The following is a 26,027-nucleotide window of genomic DNA, read 5'->3' as shown; positions in this document are numbered from 1 at the left end:
TGTAGACCATCTATCATTTCTAATCTCATAACTTATGCCTTAAACATCAGTTTACCACTTGCACTTGATTATATCATTAAACATGGTAAGAGCAACCTGACCCCACTTGTTTGATTAATTTTCTCAATCAATGTACTCGACTCTATCATAATGGTTGAACCAATGATAAAACGCATACTCTATTCTCTCCATGTCGTATAAATTTGAACTCTACACAATATAATTTACACTACCAGTAAACTCCACAAATCTAACCAAATCATTTTAGATTACTAGGAAGGACTTGAATGGTTTGCATTGCAATTTTTATATTGATTAAATTAATATTATTTTGATTTAATCACAAGTTTCTTCAATAGTTAACTAGTAATCACACACCAATAGTTCGAGACTAATTCTCTTTGTACCTTTAGTTAAACTGAAAGAAGACCCATGTCATCTCATTTACATTATATTATTTCATGGATTATATATATATACATGTTCTTTATTGAAATAAATAAGTTGATGTGCCATTTGTCATTCATGTATGTGCAAATAAATAATTTGGTGCAACCTTTGTCATTAGTATATAATATATGTTGTATGTTTAATAATAAAGTTAAACGAGTTGTCCATGATGTCTTGTCCCCATGGGGGACCTGGCCTTTTGATGTAAAACTACAACATACCACACATGGTGTTACCATATATTAAATATAAGTAAGATTTTTTTTTTGGGCATAGTTTCATAACATATTTATAATTAACAAGATGAAAATTCTATATACTAGTGGATTATACTATACCAAAATTTCTAAAATTTATAATGCTCTATTATTTTTGAATTGTAATATATTTTATTGGTGTATAAGTTATAATATAAGATAAGAAAGAAAAATTAAACATAAATTTTATTTTTGAACACGCTACTTTTGAGTTTTGAGAAATTTAAAATCAATAATTGCCTAACGCTCTTTGAAAGACGTTCTATAGCTAATATAGTAATATGTCCTCGTCCACTCATTTGCCCATATGTATTAAGTTCCTTTTCTGTCACATTTTACATGTTTACTATTCGTTGATCATCGATTCAAGGGTTCAAGCTGGAACTGGAATTCTTTAAAAAGATTTCAGTTCAAGTTTATTATTTTTTTTGAATTATAATCAGTGATTTGAACTGGAATTGAATTGCGGTCATATAAAAAAAGAAGGGTTTGGGGGGGGAGTAAAATAATTGAGAGAAAGGGACACAAAGTGAGGAAGAGAGAGGGGAGATCTTCTTGGGATGATATGGTACACGTCATTGATTAGGACAAAGGAAAAAAGAGAAAGGGGTGCCACGTGTAGCTCAATGGGAGGCAAAAAGGACATATTAGGTTGGTGATGATGGGGGGCAATTATGTGTTGTGTTTGAATGCCACCAAGAGATGCAGCCTTAGGTGGCACTCTTTGCCTTGCATATACCCCCAAGTGGATAGCATTCATTATCCAAACACAAATCATCAACTTTCATATTATTTAATGACCAATTAACACTTTTCTACCCTATCCATCCATATTTATATCAAATATAATTATATATATTATATTTTGATTGTATAAAGTATTGTTCGTCTCAATGCTAATAAATACTCTGTATTTAATATGATAAAAAGTACATTATTATACTTGATACTATTAAAATTCTTGTATGCAGAAGTGTATAGTATGGTTTGAAATTTAGTCTCGAAATTAAATTCATCTGATTAACTTTTAAATGGGCAAAAAAAAAGGGTTATCACATGCTAATCTTAATTATGGATCAATGACAAAAGTGGAAAGAAAATCAGGTGAATGATGATTTTCTTTTCAAAACTAGCCCAAGAGAAAATAAATTCACTTACACTAGACAAACCAGCCCAAATCCCATAGAATCTCCCAACCTTCCCTACCTCAAGGTAGGTCTTCATCTATCTCTTGTTAGTGCATCTTAATAGTTGTAATTTTTGAGAAGTTTTTGCAAGTTTGATTAGGAAAGAGAAGATGGTAGGGTCGAAGGTAAAGGGAGAAAAAAAAGAAAAAGAAAAAAAATCAGTTTAACACGTCCAGCAGGTACGTGTGTTGCACGTGCCCGACTGGGCACCTCTGCTCACGCAAATGAGCAGCATTTGTTCTGGTGGAGCCCACTTTTGGAGAAAAAACCAGGTCTTATTGCAACATAGTATTTTCTTCTCTCTCCTCTCCTCTCCTCTCCCTCTCTCCTCCGCATAAACATTGGAACCTGCAAAAACCAACCAAAATCCCCTATTGGGGTTGGGGATGCTATTGTTTCTAGCTTGATTCCAGCTTTGATCATATGTATTGACAATGTGTTATCATTCATTAGTCTAGTATTCCACAAGTGGATTAATGGGGATGTTTGACAAATAATTGTTAGTTGATAGCTAATAGATGACTGAATTAGCAAATAGTTGTTAGCTGATTGGGTTAGGATGAGATCAGAAAAGCAACCCGAATAAGAATCAAACTCTGCTAGCGTAATTTGTACTGAATCTAGACTAGTCGATTTCCTTGCCTCCTTGGTCCTCCATGGAGATTCTCATTCACACAATTTTATTGCACTTTCAAATTCAGAGTCCAAACCAGCTTCCTTCATTGCTGTACTGAGTTCATCCAACCTCTCATAAATCATGTTGGAGCAAGGGTGAGCCTTGTCAAAAATGTAAAAGCTATGAGTTTCATTACTGATGTTAATCCAGCTTAATCCAGGCATCTTCTTCAGCCCTCTCTCTTTCATCAAAGTTCTCACCCTGGAAACAACATCCCATTTCTGGGAAGAAGCATAAAGATTCGAGAGCGAAACATAGTTTGCAGGGTTCTCGGGTTCGATCTGGACGAGAAAATTGTATGCCAATTCTCTCATTTCATCATTTCCATGGAGTGCAGAGGCATTCATGAGAGCCCCCCAAACACTAGCCCCCGGTGGCACTGGCATCGTGTCGATGAAATCGAGCGCTCTTTCCAGCTGCCCCGATCGACCAAACAAGTCGACCATACATGAACACATTTCTAGCGTTGGTTTAACGCCATAGTCATTCAGAACAGAACGATATACCCTAATGCCATCGTCTACTAGCCCCACCCTTGCACAGGCGGAAAGGACTGCAACTGCTGTGATCATATCGGGTTTTATCCCGTGCTGAAGCATCTCGTCGAACAAACGAACCGCTTCCTGACCTCTACCATGCAGTCCATATCCAACGATCATTGAACTCCAGGATATTCTGTCCTTAGTGTTGCAGCCGAGAAAAAGCTTTCTTGCACTACTCAAGCTCCCGGTCTTGAAATACATATCGATTAGAGCATTGCAGAACGAGACTTCTTGGTTCAGCTCGTGCCTGATGGCGAATCCATGAACCTGTTTCCCGCCCTTCAAACTCACCAGTGAACCACAGGCAGGTAGAATACTAATAAGTGAAACCTTATTCGGCTTGATTCCCTCCATTTGCATTTCAAAGAAAAGCGCAAAAGCTTCCATGAAATCACCATTCTGCGCATAACCATTTATGATTGCTGTCCAAGCATACACATTCCTATGGATTAACTCTTCAAAAACCTTTCTTGCTGAATCAACTCTGCCGCTTTTGGCGTATATATCAATCAAACAACACCCTAAATGAGCATCGTCGTCGAAACTCACTTCTAACTTCAACCCATTCTTCAAGACATAACAGTGCAGCTCCCTTCCATAATGCCATGTTTTCTTATCTTCTGCACAAAATGAGAGCAGTGTAGAAACTGTAATTGCATCAAATTTCCAACCTTCAGTTTGCATCTCTCTCACAAACTCCCACAAACTATTCTCAAAAGTTTGATCCCTCAAATTTGCATACCCAGAAATTATACAATTCCAAGAACTCAAATTTCTGCAAGGCAATTCATCAAACACCTTCAATGCATCATGAAGACTCCCACCCTTCACATACATAGACATGAAAGAATTCCCAACCACAGTATCCAAAACAAACCCCTTTTTCTCACACATACAGTGAACCATTCTCCCAGAGACAAAATCCCCGGATTCACCCAACACTTTCACGATACCCGAAAACGTGAATTCATCTGGCAAAACAGTACCCGCGCACATTTGCTCAAAAAGATCAATACTTTGCGCGAAGAACCTGTTCTTCGCGTACCCATTTATCAACGCGTTGTAAATGTATACGCTTTTAGCTTCAATCGAATAAAAAACTAGCCGCGAATCGAACGCGTTTCGACAGGTCGAGTACGCCGAGATGAGCTTTGTTGCAAGAACGGAGTCTTGAGTGAGGCCCGATCGGTGGATTTGGGCATGGCACTGCTGGGCGAGCTTGAGAGATTGAGAATCAATGGAGTTTTGAAGAAAATGGAGGAGATTAAGAGAGAAGCCAGCTGCAGATGTGTGGTAACAACGAATCATAGACGTAAATATGGCCGGAAAGTTGATCATCACTGTTCAAAGAATTGAAGACTGGAAAAAAACCGTTTGAGATTTTGCGCGGGAAGGCTATGGATGTATAATCTTTATTTGGGCTTGTCCCCTTGGGCTAAAACATTATGTTAAGTGAAGAAAAATCCCAAAAAGAGAGAATATTATATGTATTTTAGTCTTAAAAATCTCATTTGATATATTTTAGTTGTTTTTAGTAAGCAGATTGGTAATACAATTACAATATCAGAAGATCAAGTTTGTATATGCCAATCGTATTAAAGAGCTAACCATCAAACCATCACAGTCAAATTTTGCCCTGCAAACTATCTGAAGGTGTACATTGGGTAAATCCCGTTTTGTGACTCTAGTAGTGAGAGGATCGAAGGAGGTAAACTAACCTAAGTTGTTCATAGCTTGTCAGCTGAAATCAAGAAGACCAATATACTGCTCCTGCTAGGAGTCGAACTTGAAGTTTTATGGTTATCAAGCCGACAATCTGACTAACTTGATTGAGGTGAGCAGAACTCAATTTGAATTAGTCATACAGTGGTGGGATACCAGATACTGAATGCAAAAATCTCATATGATATGATGAATTATATAATTGTCTGACTTTTTAATTAAAAAACTTTGTAATTTGATAATCAATCAATCATAACGTATTATATAAAACGCGATTTCAGGTGACATAGTGCACTCATATGATTGACATAAAGTTAGAATGTTCTGAAGAGATTATACAACAGTCTTGTTGAAAACCTTCTTTGGTTCTCAATTGGGCATCTGTCACACCAAAAAGATGGAAACTTTATTGGTTTTTCCCCCCCATGAATGGTCAGTAGAAAGGAGCTGCTACAGGTTGCAGGAAACAGGCTTTGTTTGCACTGAAACTCCCATGAAAATCATCCAAATTCCACAGCCCATCACACATAATCATGTCCTCAGTGGAATAGGGCTCTGGCACTGATGCATAGCCATTGATCATGGAGTAGAGAAAGCCTTGTTCTTGATCAGACAACAGGTCTGTTGGAGGTTGAGGTTGAGGTACTGAGAGTCTGTTTTCGTCGATTTCGTCGAATGAAGACATCATCTTTCTCATGTCCATTTGATGATTGCTCTCCTCTTGTTTCTTCTTCTTCTGTTGTTGTTGCTGCCTCAAAATCCGAGCTTTCGGGTGATCAGAGCTGTTAGCTGCTGCCTTCTTCTTGAAATGAGTTCTCCAGTAGTTCTTGATCTCATTGTCTGTTCTTCCTGGTAGGCTTCTTGCAATTGTTGACCACCTTAAAGTTCCCAAACATAACAACATCTGTTAATCAACCATGTTTACACAAGAATATAATCTTCAAGAACAGATGGGAGGATGCTGGACTTGGCTCTCTGAACCGTCGCCCAACCACCCCCTCCCAGTATTTGCCAGCCGCAACTACACAACATGCTTTCAAACTTACTTTTATGTAGCAGTTAGTGGCATGCTTTGATGACGGGATGCTGGACTTGACTGTCCAAACCATAGCCCAACAAACTATTACTTAGATTCTATATATCATCATATATATTTACCTGTTCCCCCACCTAGCATGTAGCTCAACAATGATCCTCTCTTCATGAGGGGTTATCTGCCCTCTCTTCAAGTCAGGCCTCAAGTAATTCACCCACCTTAACCTGCAACTCTTCCCATTCCTTTTCAGTCCTGCAAAACACCCAAAAATGGCATAAACACCATCTCGGACAAAAATAAACTACTTTCTGCCTGCATGAACAGCTCAGCTGGTCACAGGGGTGAAGGGGCTCATTGTGCACAGTAAGCAATCTAGCCTCTCTGTTCAATTGAGTTACTTTCTCGAAACCGAGAGTGTTTAATTAAGACCACAGACAATGTTACCTGCAAATCTTGCAACAGAATTCCACCTTCCTTCACCATGAAACCTCACATATTCAACAAGCAATCTGTCTTCTTCTGCAGTCCATGGCCCTTTCCTCCATCCACCCATGATTCCCCACCCCATTTGTTCTGTGCCCATCATTCCCAGGTAAGCACAAAAGCCAAATGATCAAAAGGATATTTAATTGATCTCTTTTAGTGATGGGTAGCTAAGCAGCTTTGTACTCTAAATTGTAGGACATGATGTGTGAATTGAAGGGGTTTGGTGCATATATATTTATATCAGCAAACCCAAAGCCCCTTTTACATCCCATCATTAATTCCCTTCTCTTCTCTTCTTAATGTGTCATTTTCACATCCCTCATGAAAAGGTAAACATGATCTGTACCATGGCATCTAATTATTTTACCATAATCTAAATACCCTTCTTAAAAAAATATAAAGAAAAGATCACCCCAGATTTTCCACTACATGCATGTATTTCTTTGGGTGATATATATCCACTATTCCTAATTACCATTCATTTAAGTAATCTAAAAAAATCTTTTCACTCAACAGTTTGAGACAGTTGGTAAGTAGTTACTAATGTAATTGCAAGATTGAAAGATTAATCATATGCGTAATGTTAAAGAGTTTTGAGTATACGTTTCTCCAAATAAACCCTAATCGAAGGATTAATCATATGCGTAATGTTAAAGAGGTTTGAATATACCTTTCTCCAAATAAACCCTGCAGGCATGACTCATACACAATTTAGATCAATCACACAGTATTTTATTCTTCTTTGATTTACGGGAAAGCCCGCGGTCGATAATCAAAGGTGTGTTCTGGGTGAAGCTTATCTTGTGATGACCTTATCAGCAAAGATCATCAAGAAGGTAAACCAGCCTAAATTATTCATACTCGTTGACAAGCTCAAACCAAAAATGTTAATAGACAATTCCCACCAGGAATTGAATTTGGAGGCTTGTGATTACTAAACCAACACATAAAGTACCATATTCATTCATTTGTTAAATGTCAATACTTATTTTTTATTGAAAATTCTCAAATTCTTATCACGTTTAGGTGGTTAGAAACCGAAGCGCGGTGAGAATTTAGGTAAATGTAAATGCTGCCAAGGGAGTAGGTGACATGTTGGCATATCAGGTCTGCAAAACACAAACAAGAATGAAAACTAGGAAAAGTTGTTAATGTTAAAGTAAAAGCTAAAATGGAGAGTAAATTAAAATTCCATTGACAAAGGCAAGAATAACCTAGGCTAAGCTAAATGCACTAAAGATACATGAAATCCTTAAAGCATTGATTATTATTCCTTAAATCCTTGGAAGCTTTGGTATGCAAGGAACCAAAAAGTGTGGAACAATATAAATATTCCTCCAGCCATCATAGTTGAAACAGCAAGGAACTATCTAAAAGACTGGAAGAAAGCACAAGAGCCGTGTGCAGTACACTGGAATCAGGATAATAGAGTGGAGAGGTGGAAGAAACCCCAATCTGAATGGACCAAGTTAAATGTTGATGCCTCTGTCCAGAAGGATCCGAACATGATGGGTTTTGGGTTCATTCTTAGAGATGAGATGGGAGAGTTTATAGCAGCAAAATCTGTGCCGTGGAGGGGCAGTTTCAAACCGAAGGAGACCGAAACCATGGCTGTCCGGGAAGCCTTGACTTGGATAAAAGGAAGAAATGAAGATTTTGTGGAAGTTGAGACTGATTGTCTTCAGCTTGTTCAAGCTTTAAAAAACAACAGTGGGGATGCCACTTTTAATCTCCTTGTATGTGACATTAAGGAATTAATGATGAAGTTTAGTCATATTTCCTTACATTTCGTTAGACGATCTGCGAATCAGATAATCCACTGCCTAGCTAGGGAGTCTGTTTCTTTGTCTGATTGTAAAGAGTGGTGTCTGTACCCTCCATCTTTCATTTGTAATGCTTTGCATCTTGATTTTGAATCAATTTAAGCTTGACTTTTCAAAAAAAAAAATGTTATTAATTAAACAATTGATTAAACTTAAGTGGTGGTGGTGGCTTTTTAGTGTTTGAAAGCCACTGGTGAGCCAATGGGAATTAGCCAGGTGTTGGCTTTTGCTTACCTCTTAAGGGGATAAGTACAACACAAATCGCCATCTTATGTTTATTAAGATATAATTCCTGGGATAAAATATGATTTGTTGGATGCCATTCTGGGCATCAATGGCACTATAATATTGGGACAAAAACAGGCTCTTACTACGTCATTGGGGACAGGTGTTGGCCTAGTGATGGTTCTGGATGTTCACAGAGAACAACATTAATTCATGTTTGATTTGCTACCTCATCTTCAAGCATGTGTCACCAAGTTTTTTTTTTTTTTTTTTTTTTTTTTTTTTNAGACAGTTGGTAAGTAGTTACTAATGTAATTGCAAGATTGAAAGATTAATCATATGCGTAATGTTAAAGAGTTTTGAGTATACGTTTCTCCAAATAAACCCTAATCGAAGGATTAATCATATGCGTAATGTTAAAGAGGTTTGAATATACCTTTCTCCAAATAAACCCTGCAGGCATGACTCATACACAATTTAGATCAATCACACAGTATTTTATTCTTCTTTGATTTACGGGAAAGCCCGCGGTCGATAATCAAAGGTGTGTTCTGGGTGAAGCTTATCTTGTGATGACCTTATCAGCAAAGATCATCAAGAAGGTAAACCAGCCTAAATTATTCATACTCGTTGACAAGCTCAAACCAAAAATGTTAATAGACAATTCCCACCAGGAATTGAATTTGGAGGCTTGTGATTACTAAACCAACACATAAAGTACCATATTCATTCATTTGTTAAATGTCAATACTTATTTTTTATTGAAAATTCTCAAATTCTTATCACGTTTAGGTGGTTAGAAACCGAAGCGCGGTGAGAATTTAGGTAAATGTAAATGCTGCCAAGGGAGTAGGTGACATGTTGGCATATCAGGTCTGCAAAACACAAACAAGAATGAAAACTAGGAAAAGTTGTTAATGTTAAAGTAAAAGCTAAAATGGAGAGTAAATTAAAATTCCATTGACAAAGGCAAGAATAACCTAGGCTAAGCTAAATGCACTAAAGATACATGAAATCCTTAAAGCATTGATTATTATTCCTTAAATCCTTGGAAGCTTTGGTATGCAAGGAACCAAAAAGTGTGGAACAATATAAATATTCCTCCAGCCATCATAGTTGAAACAGCAAGGAACTATCTAAAAGACTGGAAGAAAGCACAAGAGCCGTGTGCAGTACACTGGAATCAGGATAATAGAGTGGAGAGGTGGAAGAAACCCCAATCTGAATGGACCAAGTTAAATGTTGATGCCTCTGTCCAGAAGGATCCGAACATGATGGGTTTTGGGTTCATTCTTAGAGATGAGATGGGAGAGTTTATAGCAGCAAAATCTGTGCCGTGGAGGGGCAGTTTCAAACCGAAGGAGACCGAAACCATGGCTGTCCGGGAAGCCTTGACTTGGATAAAAGGAAGAAATGAAGATTTTGTGGAAGTTGAGACTGATTGTCTTCAGCTTGTTCAAGCTTTAAAAAACAACAGTGGGGATGCCACTTTTAATCTCCTTGTATGTGACATTAAGGAATTAATGATGAAGTTTAGTCATATTTCCTTACATTTCGTTAGACGATCTGCGAATCAGATAATCCACTGCCTAGCTAGGGAGTCTGTTTCTTTGTCTGATTGTAAAGAGTGGTGTCTGTACCCTCCATCTTTCATTTGTAATGCTTTGCATCTTGATTTTGAATCAATTTAAGCTTGACTTTTCAAAAAAAAAAATGTTATTAATTAAACAATTGATTAAACTTAAGTGGTGGTGGTGGCTTTTTAGTGTTTGAAAGCCACTGGTGAGCCAATGGGAATTAGCCAGGTGTTGGCTTTTGCTTACCTCTTAAGGGGATAAGTACAACACAAATCGCCATCTTATGTTTATTAAGATATAATTCCTGGGATAAAATATGATTTGTTGGATGCCATTCTGGGCATCAATGGCACTATAATATTGGGACAAAAACAGGCTCTTACTACGTCATTGGGGACAGGTGTTGGCCTAGTGATGGTTCTGGATGTTCACAGAGAACAACATTAATTCATGTTTGATTTGCTACCTCATCTTCAAGCATGTGTCACCAGTTTTTTTTTTTTTTTTTTTTTTTTTTGCAAAGGTGTCACCAGTTTGTTGAAAGAGCTATCTGGAAGATTTAGTTATATTAGTCTCATTTTGTGGGGTGTAAAAAGAACGGTGAGATATGATGTTGTGTATGTCTCATAATGATATATATATGATGGGGTGTAGTGTAACACAACGAAGTGAAGTGGAACAGAATAATAGCACTTGTTTTGTGGTTTGAATTTGAATCAAGTTCACTTAGTAGGTTGGGGTGCGGGGGCAGCGCCTCTGCGATATGATTGTCTATAAATATGATGCGATAACCCTAAATGTTTTATTATCACAATTAATAAAAAATCTCATTCGTTCTGTAGACGTAGGTTATTGGCCGAACCACATAAACTCTTCTTTTTTTCATTTTTGTTTTTTATTATTGATCTCATTTTTCTCAACACATGACCTATTATATAATAGGCCTAGCTAGCGCGTAGGTTGGCCAAGTAAAATAATGAATCAATAGATTATAGGTCTAAATTGTTGAGCATATAATAATATATAAACATAAAAATGCACCACAACTAATAACAGTTTAGACTTTTTAGTTGAGATAAAGCATATGGGTAAGAATTACTTGGAACCCGTCAAAAGTAACCAGCCCGTACACATGAGGGGACATCTTCGCCATATATTACCAATATCCTATGCAATGGATTTAATTGGAAGAGTTGACACGAATTAAATATGTGACCTTCTAATACAATAATAATGCTCCACCCATTTTAAGATTATCATATGACATTTTTAATTACAAAGTATATAGCTTCTCAATTGTTTGTAGATATTGTAGTTCAAAAATAGTACAACATAATATGTGAAAATAATTAAAATTTACAATTAAAAAAATTGTAAAGATGATTACTATAGCTAATATTCGTGTTAATGATGTCTAATCCAGGTTATTAGAATTAAATAATGTTTGGTCCTTGGAGATTGCACGAAAGAAAAGTTATGCCAAGGCAAAATTAAAGAACCATGCGATATGACGTACAAACATATATTTATGTTTTCTTTATTATTATTTAAGGAATTTTTAATGACATTTTGTCAACCTTGTGATATGATATACGTTATTTTATATCATAAATACTTATTATTGATCATTATTTATTTTTTTATTTTAATTAATAAAAAGAAAAAACGAAATAACTTTTTTTAACCAGCTTGGTTGGCTTGAGTGGACGTGCACTCTCGTTCCTTAAGAGAGGTTGGGAATTCGAACCCCCTCTTATATGGAAAAACTAATCTGACCAGTACTTTATCACCTCTCCCTCGTGGTCTGACAACCTAGAGTAGTACGTCAAACACCCTCGACCCTAGTCTTCAACTCCACAAATATAGGTCGCTTAGCTGACACGTCAAGCACCCTCGGCCCTTGTCTTCAACTCCACAAATATATGAGTTATTCCATACTCAAAGTCAAAGATTTAAGGCTATTCCATACTCAAAGTCAAAGATCGAACCATTGACGTTTGGTTATGAATAAATGAGTCTTTGCCACTCAACTACACCCTCAGCCCCCAGATTTCCTCTTGTTGACTTTAATGCACTATTTTCTAAACTAATCGAGGTATATTTATCACATAAACAAATACTAAAAAAATAAATTAAAAAAAGTGAGATTGCATATAGTATTACTCACCAAAATGTATTAGCTAGCCAAGTTGATGGATTTGCAGAATCATCCGTGCAAGATTATAAATCCTACGGCATTCATAAACTGGATTTTATTGGATTTGTGTGACTTTTAAAATATGTTTTTTTAATGAAGAAAATCTGATTATCTCCCTAATCTGTCCCCCTTTGATAAGGGTTTGATTCCTGCGGCGTACCATGATTATACGGCAAACCACTTTAGCTTGTACCTATCAGTACAACCTTAATTAAATTATCATTATAAGTGTTAATTATATTAATTAGCTTATTACATGCATGCTACACCTTGAAAGCTAGCTGTCCTTTAGTAAATTAAAATCCTATATTATTTTGGTAAAGCTAAAATTAAAGAATCTTGTCTTGTCGCCCATTTCGAGCTTATTAAATAATTTATCTTTTTTATTTTTGTTTTCCTGCAGAGATCATTTGTGTTGATCCATATCTTGTTTGGGGTTACCAAGCTAGGAAATGGCTAGCTCCCTATCAAACTACAATCAAACTACAAGGAGCATAATTAAAATAGGTTGTACATGGTTGATTGGCTCAAACTACAAAGGTTATATAGCGAGTCGAAGAACTTGAAATCTTGTGGTTTCAAGTCAACTGTTTGACAGACTTGGATAGGATATTTCAATCTTGTTATTTAAGATTGTTTTTAGTAGGCACTATTTGGAGGAAGAGACCAATATTCGAAACTCGACAATGATAATATGGGGATTAATTATGCTCAAAATGAACAAATCCTTTATGTGCACCGACATTTGGCCATGTCTGCTGAGCCACTGAGCTACCGTGATTACATCGATCTTCTCACATGTTCTGTCAAGTCGGGGTGTGGGAGCCTTAAGGTTAGGGATTCAATCTTTAGGCAAAAGAAGATTGTTTTTGGTATTACATATATATATATATATATATATATATATATATATATATATATATATATATGCACATGTATTCAATGTAGCATAACTTTGCATAATTCTTGTACCAAAATATCACGAGTTTGATTCTTATCAATATTTTTAATTAAGTTTGTTACCTATGTAATTTACAGATTGATGTTGTGTGATTGCTCCAACATAAGCTATCTTTATCCCTGCAATACTCTCGTACTTTCAAAAACTTACTATCTTGCTTACAACATTGCGTGTGATGTACTTGTATCAACCACACTTGAAAAGCCCTTTAGACACAACTAACCCTAAACAATGCTGCAAGTGTAGTGAAGGTTCTACATTTTCAAGGCAATGTACAATATCAACACCGCTGATGTGGTGCAATCTAAATAAAAGGTGAAACTCCCATTCTAGCAGGAGTTTTTTAACTAAAATGTGACAAACCATCCGTTTGAAAAATGCGTTTCTCAAACTCGAATTACCTTTTTCTTTCAAAATACGCATATCATACACATTTGAGAAATGTATATGATGTATATACATCATATGTATTTGATTTATTTATTAAATAAATTTATAGAAAAAAAAAAAAAAAAACTCTGGTCGCAAAGGAGAGTCAACCATTTTTTTTTTTAAATGAAAAAAAATTGTGACTATGGTTGCCTTCGCCGCCGAAAGGAGAAGGCAACCACTTTAAAGAAAATTGTGGCTATAGTCGCGTTCTCCGACAAAGGCAACCAAAATGGTTGCCTTCTCCAGAAAAGGCAACCAAAATGGTGACCTTCTCCTTCGTCAGAGAAGAACTGGCGACCAAAGGCTTTTTTTTCTTTATCAAACGCATTTGAGAAATGTGAATGATGTATTTATAAATCATACACATTTCTTAAATGCGTATGATGTGCGTATTTAAAAAACAAGTAATTCGAGTTTGGAAAACGCATTTCCCAAACACGAGTTTCCTATTTTTGTCAAAAAAAAATTCCTATTTTCGTCTCCTACCATCCTTGATGTTTGTCACATTTCAGTCGAAAACCCCCTATTCTGTAACCACACCATAAATAAACCAAACATATGTACAATTTGTACACATCTAGCACTATTCATTTAAATGATAGGGGGAATTGAACCACCTGAGCATAAAGACGATTGAATCGAAAGTGTAACAATTTATATTTACCAAAACCATAAAATACATCATTTACAGTTGACTGTCAAAGGTAAGGTAGAAAGTTAATATACAAAACTTGTCCCAAGAGGGGACCCCAAACCAAACCTCACCCTTCATTATAACTAATACCTGCATTAACAATCTGGCAGCCAAAAAAGAACTGAGCAGGTAACAAGGTTAAACTGGAAACAACCATACTCTAAGGTCGAAAAACCACCCAAAAACATGATGTTTTTACCCAAGCAAGCTAGTCAATGTCAACATGGGACTTCCCTTGCAGTGCACGAGCCAGCCATCTGAAATACCCACGAATGATTTAGGACACTATGTGAATCAGCATGAAATGTAAATGATCAGAGAGGGAAATACAATCCAGGCCAGGATGATTTGTGTCATTTATATATATTGGATACAAGCCAGGCTTGGGTGGACCAAAGGTTACCAATAAAACAGAAGCTGGCTATAAATCCAAAACCCAAAAATATGAGCATCTTATAATAACTAAGCAGTAATTTATGTGACACATGATCTCACCTCCAGAACTGTACCTTCTTCACATTCCAAAATTAAGAATATTACAAGCATGCGGATCTTCACTAATTCAAGCATGCTTCTGAAACCTGGGAAGATACACTTGATGTAAGAAGTGTTCCACGAAAACCTTCCTCAGCCTTGTGCACCTCCATCTTATGATCAGAAAGCTCATCTGGAAACAAGTCATAGGGAGCAAAGTGAAATTGCAAACAAGTCATCAATTTCATATGGCATTCCATGAAAATTACAAACAGCCAGATTCCTACCAGCAATATCCCGATTCTCATGGATCTCCGAATCAGTCACCCATAGAACATCACCAGGAAATATTTCCAAATCAGCAAGACATGCAGATTCCACATCAATTATCCTAGAACCTTTGTGAAGTACCTGGTTTTCCTTGACAACCTGCATAAAATTAACAGAATGACACTTCAAATTCATGAATTCAAAAAAAGTTCGAGGGCTTGGGAAGGGCAGACTAATGGTGGCAACTTGAAAGTTGAAACTAGCAACTCCTTTGGCATTGATAAACATTATTGTGAAAGCATAATAGAACACTACAGATAGAAAACATTACATAATAAATCTCATTGCAATGGCAATATTGTGGAAAAAAAAAACTCATTTCACTCTATCACATTGAACGTATTCTCGAACTTTTGGCATGAAAGGTAAAGACAAGGGAGTTCAAAAGGTAAAAGAGGTGATTATATTTACTCAGAAGCCAGAAAGTAATTTAGCTCCAGTAACTGAGAGACTTAAAACGTGAAATTGCTTCCAACCTAATTCATGCAATTATGCAAAGATCTGCACAATTTTCAGATTAAGAACCCAATAGTTTTCATCAATTACATACTTCATGCTTTCACAGTTATAATTCTTCCTCACTTCTAGAAGTTGTTCTTTCCCAAAATTTGGAACAAGTGCCAAGTTGTACTACAATACTATAGACAATGCCAACACAATGAATTATACAAAGAAATTTTTTAAAATACTGCTAATGAATATGGAAAGAGTGTGACAGGAATAATACTGATACGTTTTATCAAAACCTTACCCCAAAGGCTTCCCATATCATCATCTTCAGTTGGTAGATTGATGTGGATCCAGAAACGTTTAAATTTACAGAGTTGCCAAATGATGTCTTCCTGGACCGCTTTGAAGTTCGTCGATTTGGCTCCAAACTATTCCCGGATGCTTCTAAAATTGATTTAGGAGGTTCCTTGCCACGAATGAAACAAACACATATGTCCTCATTGGAATAGTTGAGTTTTTTCAGCAACTCACAGCTTGCCTTTTCGCCAATACACTCTTCACATACCTGGAAATTCATTAATTTAACTTCATATAAATATAAAGTATCATATGATTCATATTGGAATTCAACATTAATCTTTAGAAAAGAGGTATTTGTATCCAAAACATGAAAGCAATCAATGTAATATAATATTATGATTGTTGAAAACAAAGGTATCAAAACTATCAATAGTTTGGATAACCCCCAGCACAAGACTAAATGAAAAAGAGGGGAAAATTCCAAGAATTACCTCTGGCAAAGTCTTAATGATAGGTTTTCTAGATTCAATCCCAATATTCGGTTCACCATCCACAGTCATATGATCTTCAGATAATGGCATCTCATCACAAGATATGACCAAATCATTTTCCACGCATTCAATTTCAGCAACAATTCCTCTTGCCTCTAAACCACACCAGTCTTCACAGAATAGCTTCCAGTCATTCTCACTAACAATGGTCAATCCATCTGTCTGATATGCAAAACATGAAAGAGGATTAAAAATCAAATAGTCAAATTTAACTTTTGAGTATGTATTCTCAGCTGAGAATTAGAAGTCCAGGGAAAAAAAACAAAACAAAACAAAAAAACAAACAAACAAACAAACAAACTACAAATATTGCCAATAGTGAGGAAACTTGGGTCCTGGAACCAAGATGGTTAATGAGTTTGCATAACAACATGCAGTAAATTACAAGCATGTAAAACAACCAAGTATATACTATTATACTCACAGTGGGTGTCTTCTGGTGAATAACACCACGCTTCCAAATCAGTTCAGGAGGCCTTTCTAGAAGTCTATAATGCTGTAACAAAATTTGGAGTAATTTAGACACCTTATGGTACAGAGAGAGGTACATTACATAAAGTATTGAGCACAAATATTACATTCTTATATAATTAGTATCAAGAAGGCACCTTTTCACACGTGAGTAAATCCATGGCTGAGCCCAAGGTTTCAAGTTCAGCAGAAGAATTCTTCCCAGTTGCACTAATATAGCTTCTCCATTTTGACAGCCAATGAGAAGGCACCAAGTAGTACTTGTTGCTTGGATAAAGTGCTATACTTTTACCAGCTGCTAATCTCTCATGACTTTGTCGTTGTTTAATTCTGAACTCTCTGCAAAAGAAAAACCAGATTCAGAACCTGTAATGCCATTCAAATACTCAACAATTCAGAAATGTCAATAGGACCTTAGGTTATCTTCCAAGCATGCATGTTCCGAAAGTTCAATACTGCATTGGGCACATGGCTCTGAATCTGAAGAGAAAGTTGAAGAGCCCAAGGTATCACCAGGCTTTACAGCCATAGCAGTCTCATGAATAAAATTCCATAGGTTTTCAGGAATTAGTGCACGACGGGCACCAGGAGCTAGTTCAGGCAATAGCTCCCCATGGGGACATCTAATCGATGCTGTAGGCCCAGCATCAGCTTCACATGGAGAGTCTACATTCTTCCTCCGAAGCCACTGCTGCAACCTATAGAAGATAACAATGAGTACCACATAAATCTGCCAAAAGATAATTTAAACATCAAAACACAAAACAAAAAGAATAGAAAGCATGGAGCTTGTATGCTATGAGGAAAACCACCAACGCATTCAATAAATTGGGGGAGATGCCCAATTTGTGTAGGAAAAAGGAAATTCATGTTCATGTAATAAAATGTGGCATACCATGACTTTGATATATAGAACAACTTGCCATCGAGACACTTCCCTGCAAGGGCTGCCTCTGCTAGATCTTTCATAAGTGCTGTCCGATCCCTATAGCTGTCTGCACGAGCCATTGTGCGAGCCATTTCAAAGAGGCATTCCATGCAATGGTCATCATTAGCCAGTGTTGGACCTCCACCATACTGGAGTTGGATCCATCAGAAAAATGTCATACTCATGAGTGTCATGATTGCTTTCAGTTGAAAATTAGAAAAGGAAAATTATGAAACACAAATAAAAGAAGAGAGAATGTCTCAAGGACATAATATCATACCTTAGATAATAGCATGGCCCAAGATGTTTGTGACAACCTTTTCATTGCGTTCACCTTTGAAACTGGCACTTTCCCATGCTTGCATTGTATGGCAATGTTGTCTATTATTCTGCACAAAATGACAATCAGGGTTTTAAAAAGCTAAACTGATTGTACTAACCTATTTTGAACAATGAAACCATTGTACAAGTTATTAATCATACCAACTACTAGGCTACTAGCGTCAAATTAATAATGCAGCATGTTTAGTATATTTACATGCTACTATAGACTAAATCTGAAAAATAAAAAAAACAGCTTAACAATTGATATTAGCTATGTCAAAGAAATAAACTATTATATAACAAACAAATAAAGCCAATCATGAAAAGAGTTTTTTTTTTTTTACATAGAGGAGTAAGCTCAAGATATAATGCAGGATTTGAACTCACGGTGGTGTGATGCTATCAGCCCATTGACGAAGCCAGTCAGTAGAAATCCAAAAATATGGCTTCCAAAGTGATTGAACTGGCACTTCAGAAAGAATTGAGCGCACCTCCTGCCGCCGCTCAGTGATGCGCTTGAGTTCAGTTTCCTTCCTTTCTCTATATTGATTGCAAGACTCAAGGAACTCAACATTCAGTTGATCAACCTCTTCATGAAGATGGGATGGAAGAGGACTATCAGTTCCAAAAGAAAATTTATAAGAATTACTTTTCAGTTCTTCCCCACCAGTCTCATTATTTGTTGCCTCAACACCTTCGCGTGCACTCCTAAGAGCATACATCAGCATGTATGCATCACTGGATGAGAATGTCTTGGCATTACAAACGACATTGGTGTTCAAAGACCTTTGCTGACCACCATTCACATTTTTTCCATTTACTATAACATCCATTTGTTCAGAGGCAGATGTGTGGAGAGGGGGCTCAGTTTGAGCAGGTTTAACAGCAGAATTAGAGGAGCCTCCCCCAAATGGTTGAGAACCTAAGTTGGACACTTGCTCATCATCAAATTCCCACCACTGCCCTGTTTTCTCATTTTTAATAAGTGCTATGTAGTGGCCACTATTAACTGCAGAGCCCTTGTGGATCAATATGGCTGACAAGTCATACACTAAATCTGGTTGCAAATGGTCGGATATTCTTTGTGCCATATTCAATTCCTCAGGAAAACAAAATGCCGATGTGATCTTCTTCTTTGTTGTAGTCTAGAAAACAAGAAAATCTTAGATAGGACCAAGCCAAGAGAAAATTGATAATTATCAATGACATCAAGATGCATACAACATTTTCTCTTACCCTTAACATAACGTACACATAATAAAGTTATCTTTTACTACTATTAATAGAACTAGAAGAAATCAGAAAGATATTCAGAAATATTCACATACATTTGGAAGGAAAACACAACGCTTGAGCTGGAAATTAAGGACTGCAGGGAGAGAGCGCAGTTTAATGCTACGGGTAGCATTGACTCGAGTAGCACATGACTCACAATAATATTGGTTATCTCCTTCAAGCTCCTCTATGCTAAGATAGTCATCCAAACTATCATCTAAACTCTTCAAACCCCTAACATTCAACTCCAGCTCATAGAAGTCCTCTATTTTTGATGATGCTTCAGATTCATTTCCACATCTTGAGCACCTACAAGTTTAGCAACACAAAAGACCAAGGAGATAATCTTCGGCTGTGACATATAAGTGAAAGCATCATGAACTATTCAATATTTCAATGCATTCAACTTTTATACAATTACAAGTATCATACTTTTCAGTGCTATAAAATATCCCTTTCTTACTCCTCTCCACCTCATATGTTGAAATGTTATGAACTATTTAGCAAATTAAACACACACACACACACACACACACATATATAATAACATCAACAAAACCTAAATAAGTTCAGGACTTACATTGTGACATGTGACACACCTCCACGGAAAAGATCTTGGACAATTGTTCGAGCCTTGGATACTTTAGAGCAGCTTAAACATCGTTCAAGCAAAGAAAAAAGCAATGTCAGGAACTCATGACTATCCTGCTGAACACCATTATCAAGCTCAAGAGTCTGGATAAATGGAGCAGAATCAACAAAAGCCATTTTGCTCAAGTGTAACTTAGCAAATAATCGTGCAAGTTGGTCCAATACTGGATCTCCTTTCAACACCTCAGGTTCAACTGAGAAAACACCTTCCCTGAATGACCTATTCATGTACAGACATTGGAGTATACTGTTCGCATAGCATGTCGCACCAAGGTTAGTGAGGCCTGCTGGTGTGTCTGGGGATGCACGAAGGTCATCAGATGGATCAGGCCCAAGGGAATGGACAATTTCAGATGTCTTCTGCCATAAACCAACTTTTCGACTTCCATTTGGTGGTGGAATCAATCCACAAAAGCAGTTGGGATTATCCTTGCTGTTGACTCGGCATCCTTGACACACAGGCCTCCATACCATGTATAGTTGATTTACATCATCTTGAGTTACCTGTCCAGTAGAAAGAACTTTCCTGCAAAAAAAAATTAAAAACTAAAAATTAAAAAAAAAATTAAATCTAATAAATTATGTCATGTGAGAAAGTCAGCCATTACAAAACATCCTAGCACCTTTTTTAGATCAATAACATTAGACAACATGATTTCAATATGTGAACTTTTGCATTATTTTAAAAGGGCATATGAGGAATGTGTTCTTAGAAATCCCCATTCTTGCAACAGTTTCATACTTTGCCACAATATTTAACACAATCACCCTAACCCCACCATGGCATAACTGGACCATAAATTGATCAAGCTGGGTTGCAACACTTAAGTGTGTGCCTGAAGAAATTTCCAAGAATATTCAATACTACAGTGCACCAATGATTGTTCCTGGGATTAAAGTCCAGGAACCAGTTCTTAAACAAATTCTCCAGTTAACCTTAGCAAGTCCTAAACTCCAATGGCAATGAAAACCACCCTTTAACACTATAGTCTATAGAGGACAAGGTTAATTCTCTCTGCTCCTTTATTTTATTATACTGTCATACCCTCTTTTTATTTCATTTTCCATAATCATTATTAAGGCAATATTTTCTAAAATGCCCGGTAATACCCACCCCCCTTCAAACACATGTTCTCCTTGTACAACTTCCAAAAAAAAAAAAAAATTAAGCAAACCTAATCAAAGTGATCATAGAGTCTTATAAACAAAGAACCCCTGCAAGAACACAGAGGAAATATGATATAGAATGCAAATATGCAGTGTAAATTATGGATAATTCAACTTTTATTTTGTGTTTGAGCTTCTAATTGTCTAACAAGAAATTCAAAAGAAATGTAACATTATTTGATTGAACAATTTTTATTTTCCAAATACTAAGGAAAGATGAATGAAAGATTATCAGCTGCTGGAGGAAAGTTGAACAACAGATTATGGCAGAGAATATTAGAAAACACAGATAAACATCCCATGCCCAATGAAACAAGCAAAATCTATAAGCTGCCAGAGGAAAGTTGAACAAATTCATAGCAGAGGGAATCTTAGAAAACATAGATAAAAGCTCCATGCCCAATAATAGGGGCAGAATATGACTGTAAATTTCTCACATTCAAGTTAATCAAAATCGAACCAAAAATTGACATTCTCTCCTTAGAAAAATCAGTAATTCCTATTTCACCAAATTAGATGAAAATCCATCCAACACCAAATGGAAATGTCAATGATAGTTTCCAGCTTAAACAACATTATAAACAAACTCCATTGAATTCTAACATTAGAATAAAATAATTTTAATAATGGTAAATATTTTTCAACAAAAGATGCACCTGAAAGTTTCAGAAATAGCATCAGCATTATCATCAGCTCTATTCCTTTTGTTTTTACTGCGCGTCGTCGGTCGTTGCTGTCCCATTGCTATACCACCTCCGTTCACTCAAATTTATCTGAACTCTGCATATCATTAAAATAATAAATAAAATAACAATAAAAAAATCAATCCAAAATTTCATAAAAATCAGTGCTGAATTTAGCTTCCTCCCCCACCCACCCCCCACCCCCAAAAAAAAAACTCAATAATTCAAAAACCAAGTAAACGGGTTAATAGATATGGACAAACTTCGAATAATTGAATTGAGCAGCTATGGAGGATTGGAATCCGAAATTCGAGAGAGCACGTACTTGATAGTTTTGAGAGTATTATTAGCAGAGCTGTCAATGCGGGTTGGCGGGACAGGCTAAAAAGCCCACAAAATGCAGGCCTAAGGGGGGCAAGGCCGGGCCACCTTAGGCCCACGGGGTTAGGAGGGGGCTGCCAAAATTAGACCTTTTTTTGGTAACTTACCTACACCGATAATATTCACTAAGCAAAATATACACGGCATGTCTGCATATATACACGTGTAATATATAAAATACATACACTGACAAACAATACAAACATTGAACATATACTCACTGACAACAATACAAACATATTCATTGGCAAACACTAGTCAATCATATTTGTTAAAAAAAAAACAAAAAAGCCATAGCCGAAAGAATAAAATCCCTAAAATCATATTTTAGTCTTCCCTTTCCTTCCTTTGTTCAGCAGACTACAGTTCCACGGTTCACAGAGAAATGACGCAAGCGCAATGCAGAGTCTACGCTTTGTCGTCACTCCTCTGATCCTCCCTTCGATGTCCTTCTTCCCTTTGTCGTCACTCGACAAAGATGCAACAAGCCCTTTATCATCACACTCTTCCTCCCTTCGTTGTACTGTCAATCTATCCTCGTCTAATCATTTCCGTTTCCTAGTCCTCGACATCGTCACTCCTCCATTCTCCGGCAATTCCGTCGCACTCCGACTCTGACAGTCTCGTCGCACTCCAGTTCGCCACCAGGTAAATATATTTATTTCCTATCTTCAATTTAATTAAATTTATTTAATTGGTTGTTTTTCTTTATGCCCATGAATATATGTTCAATGTTTGTATTGTTTGAAATATTTTACATATTTGTTTGTATTGATCAGTGTTTGCCAGTGAATATGTTTGTATTGTTTTTCAGTGAGTATATGTTCAATGTTTGTATTGTTTGTATGTGTACATATATTTTATATATTACCAATGTATATATGCAAACGTGCCGTGTATATTTTCTTTCTGCGAATATTACTAGTGTAGATAAGTTACCAAAAAATAACTAAATAAATAAAGTTTAATTTTGACAGGCCCCCGCCTAACCCCGCATGCCTAAGGCGGGGCAGGGCGGACCCCCTTAGGCCCAATTTTGTGGGCTTTTTAGCCCACACTGCCAGCCCGCATTAACAACTCTAGGTATACTAGCTTCTTGTGCAACCCGACTAACCATTCTTCTTGCTATTGTTGGCATTTCCCTCTGCATTATTGTTCCAATAGAATGAAGTAGTTTTTTAGACATTGAGTAAATCTTCTTAAAATCCATTTATGAAATATCATTTTATAACAAAGAAATTTATAGCCTACAAGCACTAATTAATTATATATTATTAGATTAATTAATTCTCAAAATTCTATAATATATGACAAGCCATCGTGGGTTTCGGGGTTCACTTTTAGTGTGAAGGGGAAGAGTGGGGAAGAAGTTGAAGCATGGGAGGTTCTCAAGGGCCTCCAAGTTGCATGGGAGGGAGGTTTTCATTCGGTCATCTTAGGGGGGTGTATTCAATCATGACTTTCATAGACTTTTAAAGACTTTTACCAACTTTAAAAGTTGGTGGTATTCAATTTAGACTTTTAAAAAATCTTTAAAAGTCTACTGGTATTGGATCCAGACTTTTCAAAACTCTTTAAAAGTATACTGGTATTCGATTCAGACTTTTATAGAGTCTTTAAAAGTTTACGGGTATTCAAAAAGTTATTAACTTTCATAAACTTTGTCAGAATAGGATTATTGTAGACTTTTTCTTCATTAATATAAATAGATGAAATTCAACCCTCCAAACCCAAACTTTTCAACATTCTCTACAGACTTTTTTCCTCTAACAAACTTTTTATCGATTTTACGGTACGTTTTAAACCTGTAAAATTATTATTTGTTGATGTTCTGAGCAAAAAGAAAAAATTACTGCGGTCGCAGCATAAAATTTCCGGCTGCTGGCTGCAGCATAATTAATCAAATTATATTACTGAACCAAAATAAAGAAAGCCTTGTATATATGTGCGAAAAGCCGAAAACACATTAAAAAAAAAAAAGATGCACATTTATATGTGCAGAATTGATCTAATTATATTAACAAGTTGCTACATATTTTGATATAATTTACATTAGTTGTTTCATTAGTTCAAGAAATATTTTTATTAGTTATATTTATTGAAATTGATTATATTTTCTTTATGTATAATATACTCTATTTTCGTGACAATCAATATTTATTTTTTATTTTTATTTTTTACAATGCATTAATTTATTTATGATTTATAAAAATATATTTTTTTAATAAAATTATAAATAATATATTAAAAGAAGTTATGGAATGTTTGTGAGGGTGTATTCAATTTAGAATTTTAATGACTTTTGTAGACTTTTTAATATAAAAAAGCTTTAAAAGTCTATAAATGTTTGTCTTACAAATATTTATAAACTCTTACAAAGTTAATAAAAGTTTAAAAGATTCTAGGAAATTCTACAAAAACTCTACGAAAGTCAATTAAAATCCATCACTTTAAAAGTTTTTGAAAGTCTTTAAAAGTTTTGATTGAATACACTCCCCTTAGGATGTGGCTCCTTGTCCACAATTAATTGTCTCACTAAAGGAAAATAACTAAATTACACAAGTTGGTAAAATAGTACGCAGTCGAATCCTAAAACACCCAAGGCAATGGATATGGTTCTTGTAAAGCATTAGGATGACCAACTATCGAGAAAGCAAGCAAGAAATGAGAAATGAACATGAATTACTCACCAATTTTCACCAACAAATTCATTCAAAATGATATATTATTTTATTAAAAAAAAAAAAACTAACAAGCTTGAGACACTTTATGATCCTAAAAGTTTAAAACCATGTATTAAACTGGAAGCATACATTCAGTTCATGGCTTTGATATTCAAAAGCAGCTACAACAGAAGACTACAAAACAAATAAAGCTGTGAATGTTTTATAAAAAGGAGTTCAACAAAAAGTAAAATTATAGCTTCCACATCATCCAGTATCAATACGAAAAGTTAAGGTAAACAAATATAATATGCTACAGTATCATAACATACTTCCAAAATTTATAAATTCAGTATATAGACACAACATGAAAACAATGCATACATTTATGAAATTAAATTTTTATTTTAAAAATCATACAAAAAATACAGTAGTTATGCAGATTCACGTGCAAATTATATCATAATATGGTATTACCGTTAATTAACCCTAAACATGATAATGTATGTAAAAGTGATAACACAAAAAATAGACATAGAACTCACCGGTATACGAAGGCTGTCCTTTTCAGATCCTCCGTAGATTCATTGATGTCGAGACCTTTTGGTTAGAATCCGAAATAACAGATGTTAACGGCTATGTAGGGAGCCGAAGATGATTGGAGGAAGCAAAATCGCCGGTTCGAGTCCTGGGCGTCCGATTGAGGCACCGAGTGACCGGCGTCCGGCGCAGTCAGCTTCGGCGTCGCAGTTATGGACGATTGCCGATGGTAGTCCTGGGTAGTGAAAGCAGCGGCGGACCGGCGGTAAAAAATTGAAGTGTTGGACAATGAACCCTAGCTGTTTAGAGCAACCAAGAGTACAAGAGCATCCCCTCGTTGTGTAAGTTTAGAATGATGGGAAAAAAAACGAAAAGCAAAACTAATAATAGTAATAATAATAATAATGAAAAATAGTCAAATAAGCCCCTAAATAATACCTGAAATGTCAATTAGACTCTTAAACATTTAAAAAGTCCAATTAGATCCTTTAACATGTGAAATGGGGACAAAGAAGTCCAAAAATCGGTAAATAACCTGCAATAGCAGGTCAATTACTATTCAGGAGAAATTCGG

General features: G+C 36.0%; 3 protein-coding genes across 4 annotated transcripts; all 3 read right to left on the bottom strand.

The window, feature by feature from the left end:
- Window positions 1-2,560: 2,560 nt before the first annotated feature.
- LOC116001476 (pentatricopeptide repeat-containing protein At1g20230-like) lies at window positions 2,561-4,420 on the bottom strand. Its single transcript, XM_031241348.1, has one exon. It carries the CDS (start codon window positions 4,418-4,420, stop codon window positions 2,561-2,563), a length of 1,860 nt encoding a protein of 619 aa, XP_031097208.1.
- A 689-nt stretch (window positions 4,421-5,109) lies between these two features.
- LOC116002738 (myb-related protein 305-like) lies at window positions 5,110-6,509 on the bottom strand. Its single transcript, XM_031242909.1, has 3 exons — window positions 6,315-6,509; window positions 5,993-6,122; window positions 5,110-5,712 (listed from the first exon to the last, which is right to left on the bottom strand). The coding sequence occupies exons 1-3, from the start codon at window positions 6,454-6,456 to the stop codon at window positions 5,268-5,270; spliced, it is 717 nt and encodes a 238-aa protein (XP_031098769.1). The 5' UTR covers window positions 6,457-6,509; the 3' UTR covers window positions 5,110-5,267.
- Window positions 6,510-14,204: 7,695 nt separating this feature from the next.
- Window positions 14,205-25,787, bottom strand: LOC116001985 (ubiquitin carboxyl-terminal hydrolase 26). 2 transcript variants are annotated; one of them, XR_004094334.1, is made up of 15 exons: window positions 25,459-25,787; window positions 21,843-21,966; window positions 19,949-20,545; window positions 19,422-19,677; window positions 18,481-19,238; window positions 18,050-18,158; window positions 17,737-17,918; window positions 17,255-17,539; window positions 16,979-17,180; window positions 16,795-16,866; window positions 16,311-16,532; window positions 15,821-16,084; window positions 15,027-15,168; window positions 14,761-14,932; window positions 14,205-14,522 (listed from the first exon to the last, which is right to left on the bottom strand). XR_004094334.1 is itself a non-coding variant. In XM_031241979.1 (15 exons), the coding sequence occupies exons 2-14, from the start codon at window positions 21,926-21,928 to the stop codon at window positions 14,823-14,825; spliced, it is 3,285 nt and encodes a 1,094-aa protein (XP_031097839.1). In that variant the 5' UTR covers window positions 21,929-21,966; window positions 25,459-25,787; the 3' UTR covers window positions 14,205-14,522; window positions 14,775-14,822. The 2 variants fall into 2 exon arrangements, 1 of the variants encoding a protein (XP_031097839.1); XM_031241979.1 differs by having other exon boundaries at window positions 14,775-14,932.
- Between the last annotated feature and the right edge of the window lie 240 nt (window positions 25,788-26,027).

The sequence above is a fragment of the Ipomoea triloba genome, chromosome 13 (genome assembly GCF_003576645.1).
Source record: "Ipomoea triloba cultivar NCNSP0323 chromosome 13, ASM357664v1".
Classification (NCBI taxonomy): Eukaryota; Viridiplantae; Streptophyta; class Magnoliopsida; order Solanales; family Convolvulaceae; genus Ipomoea; species Ipomoea triloba.
This window is presented reverse-complemented; position numbering and strand designations above follow the sequence as displayed.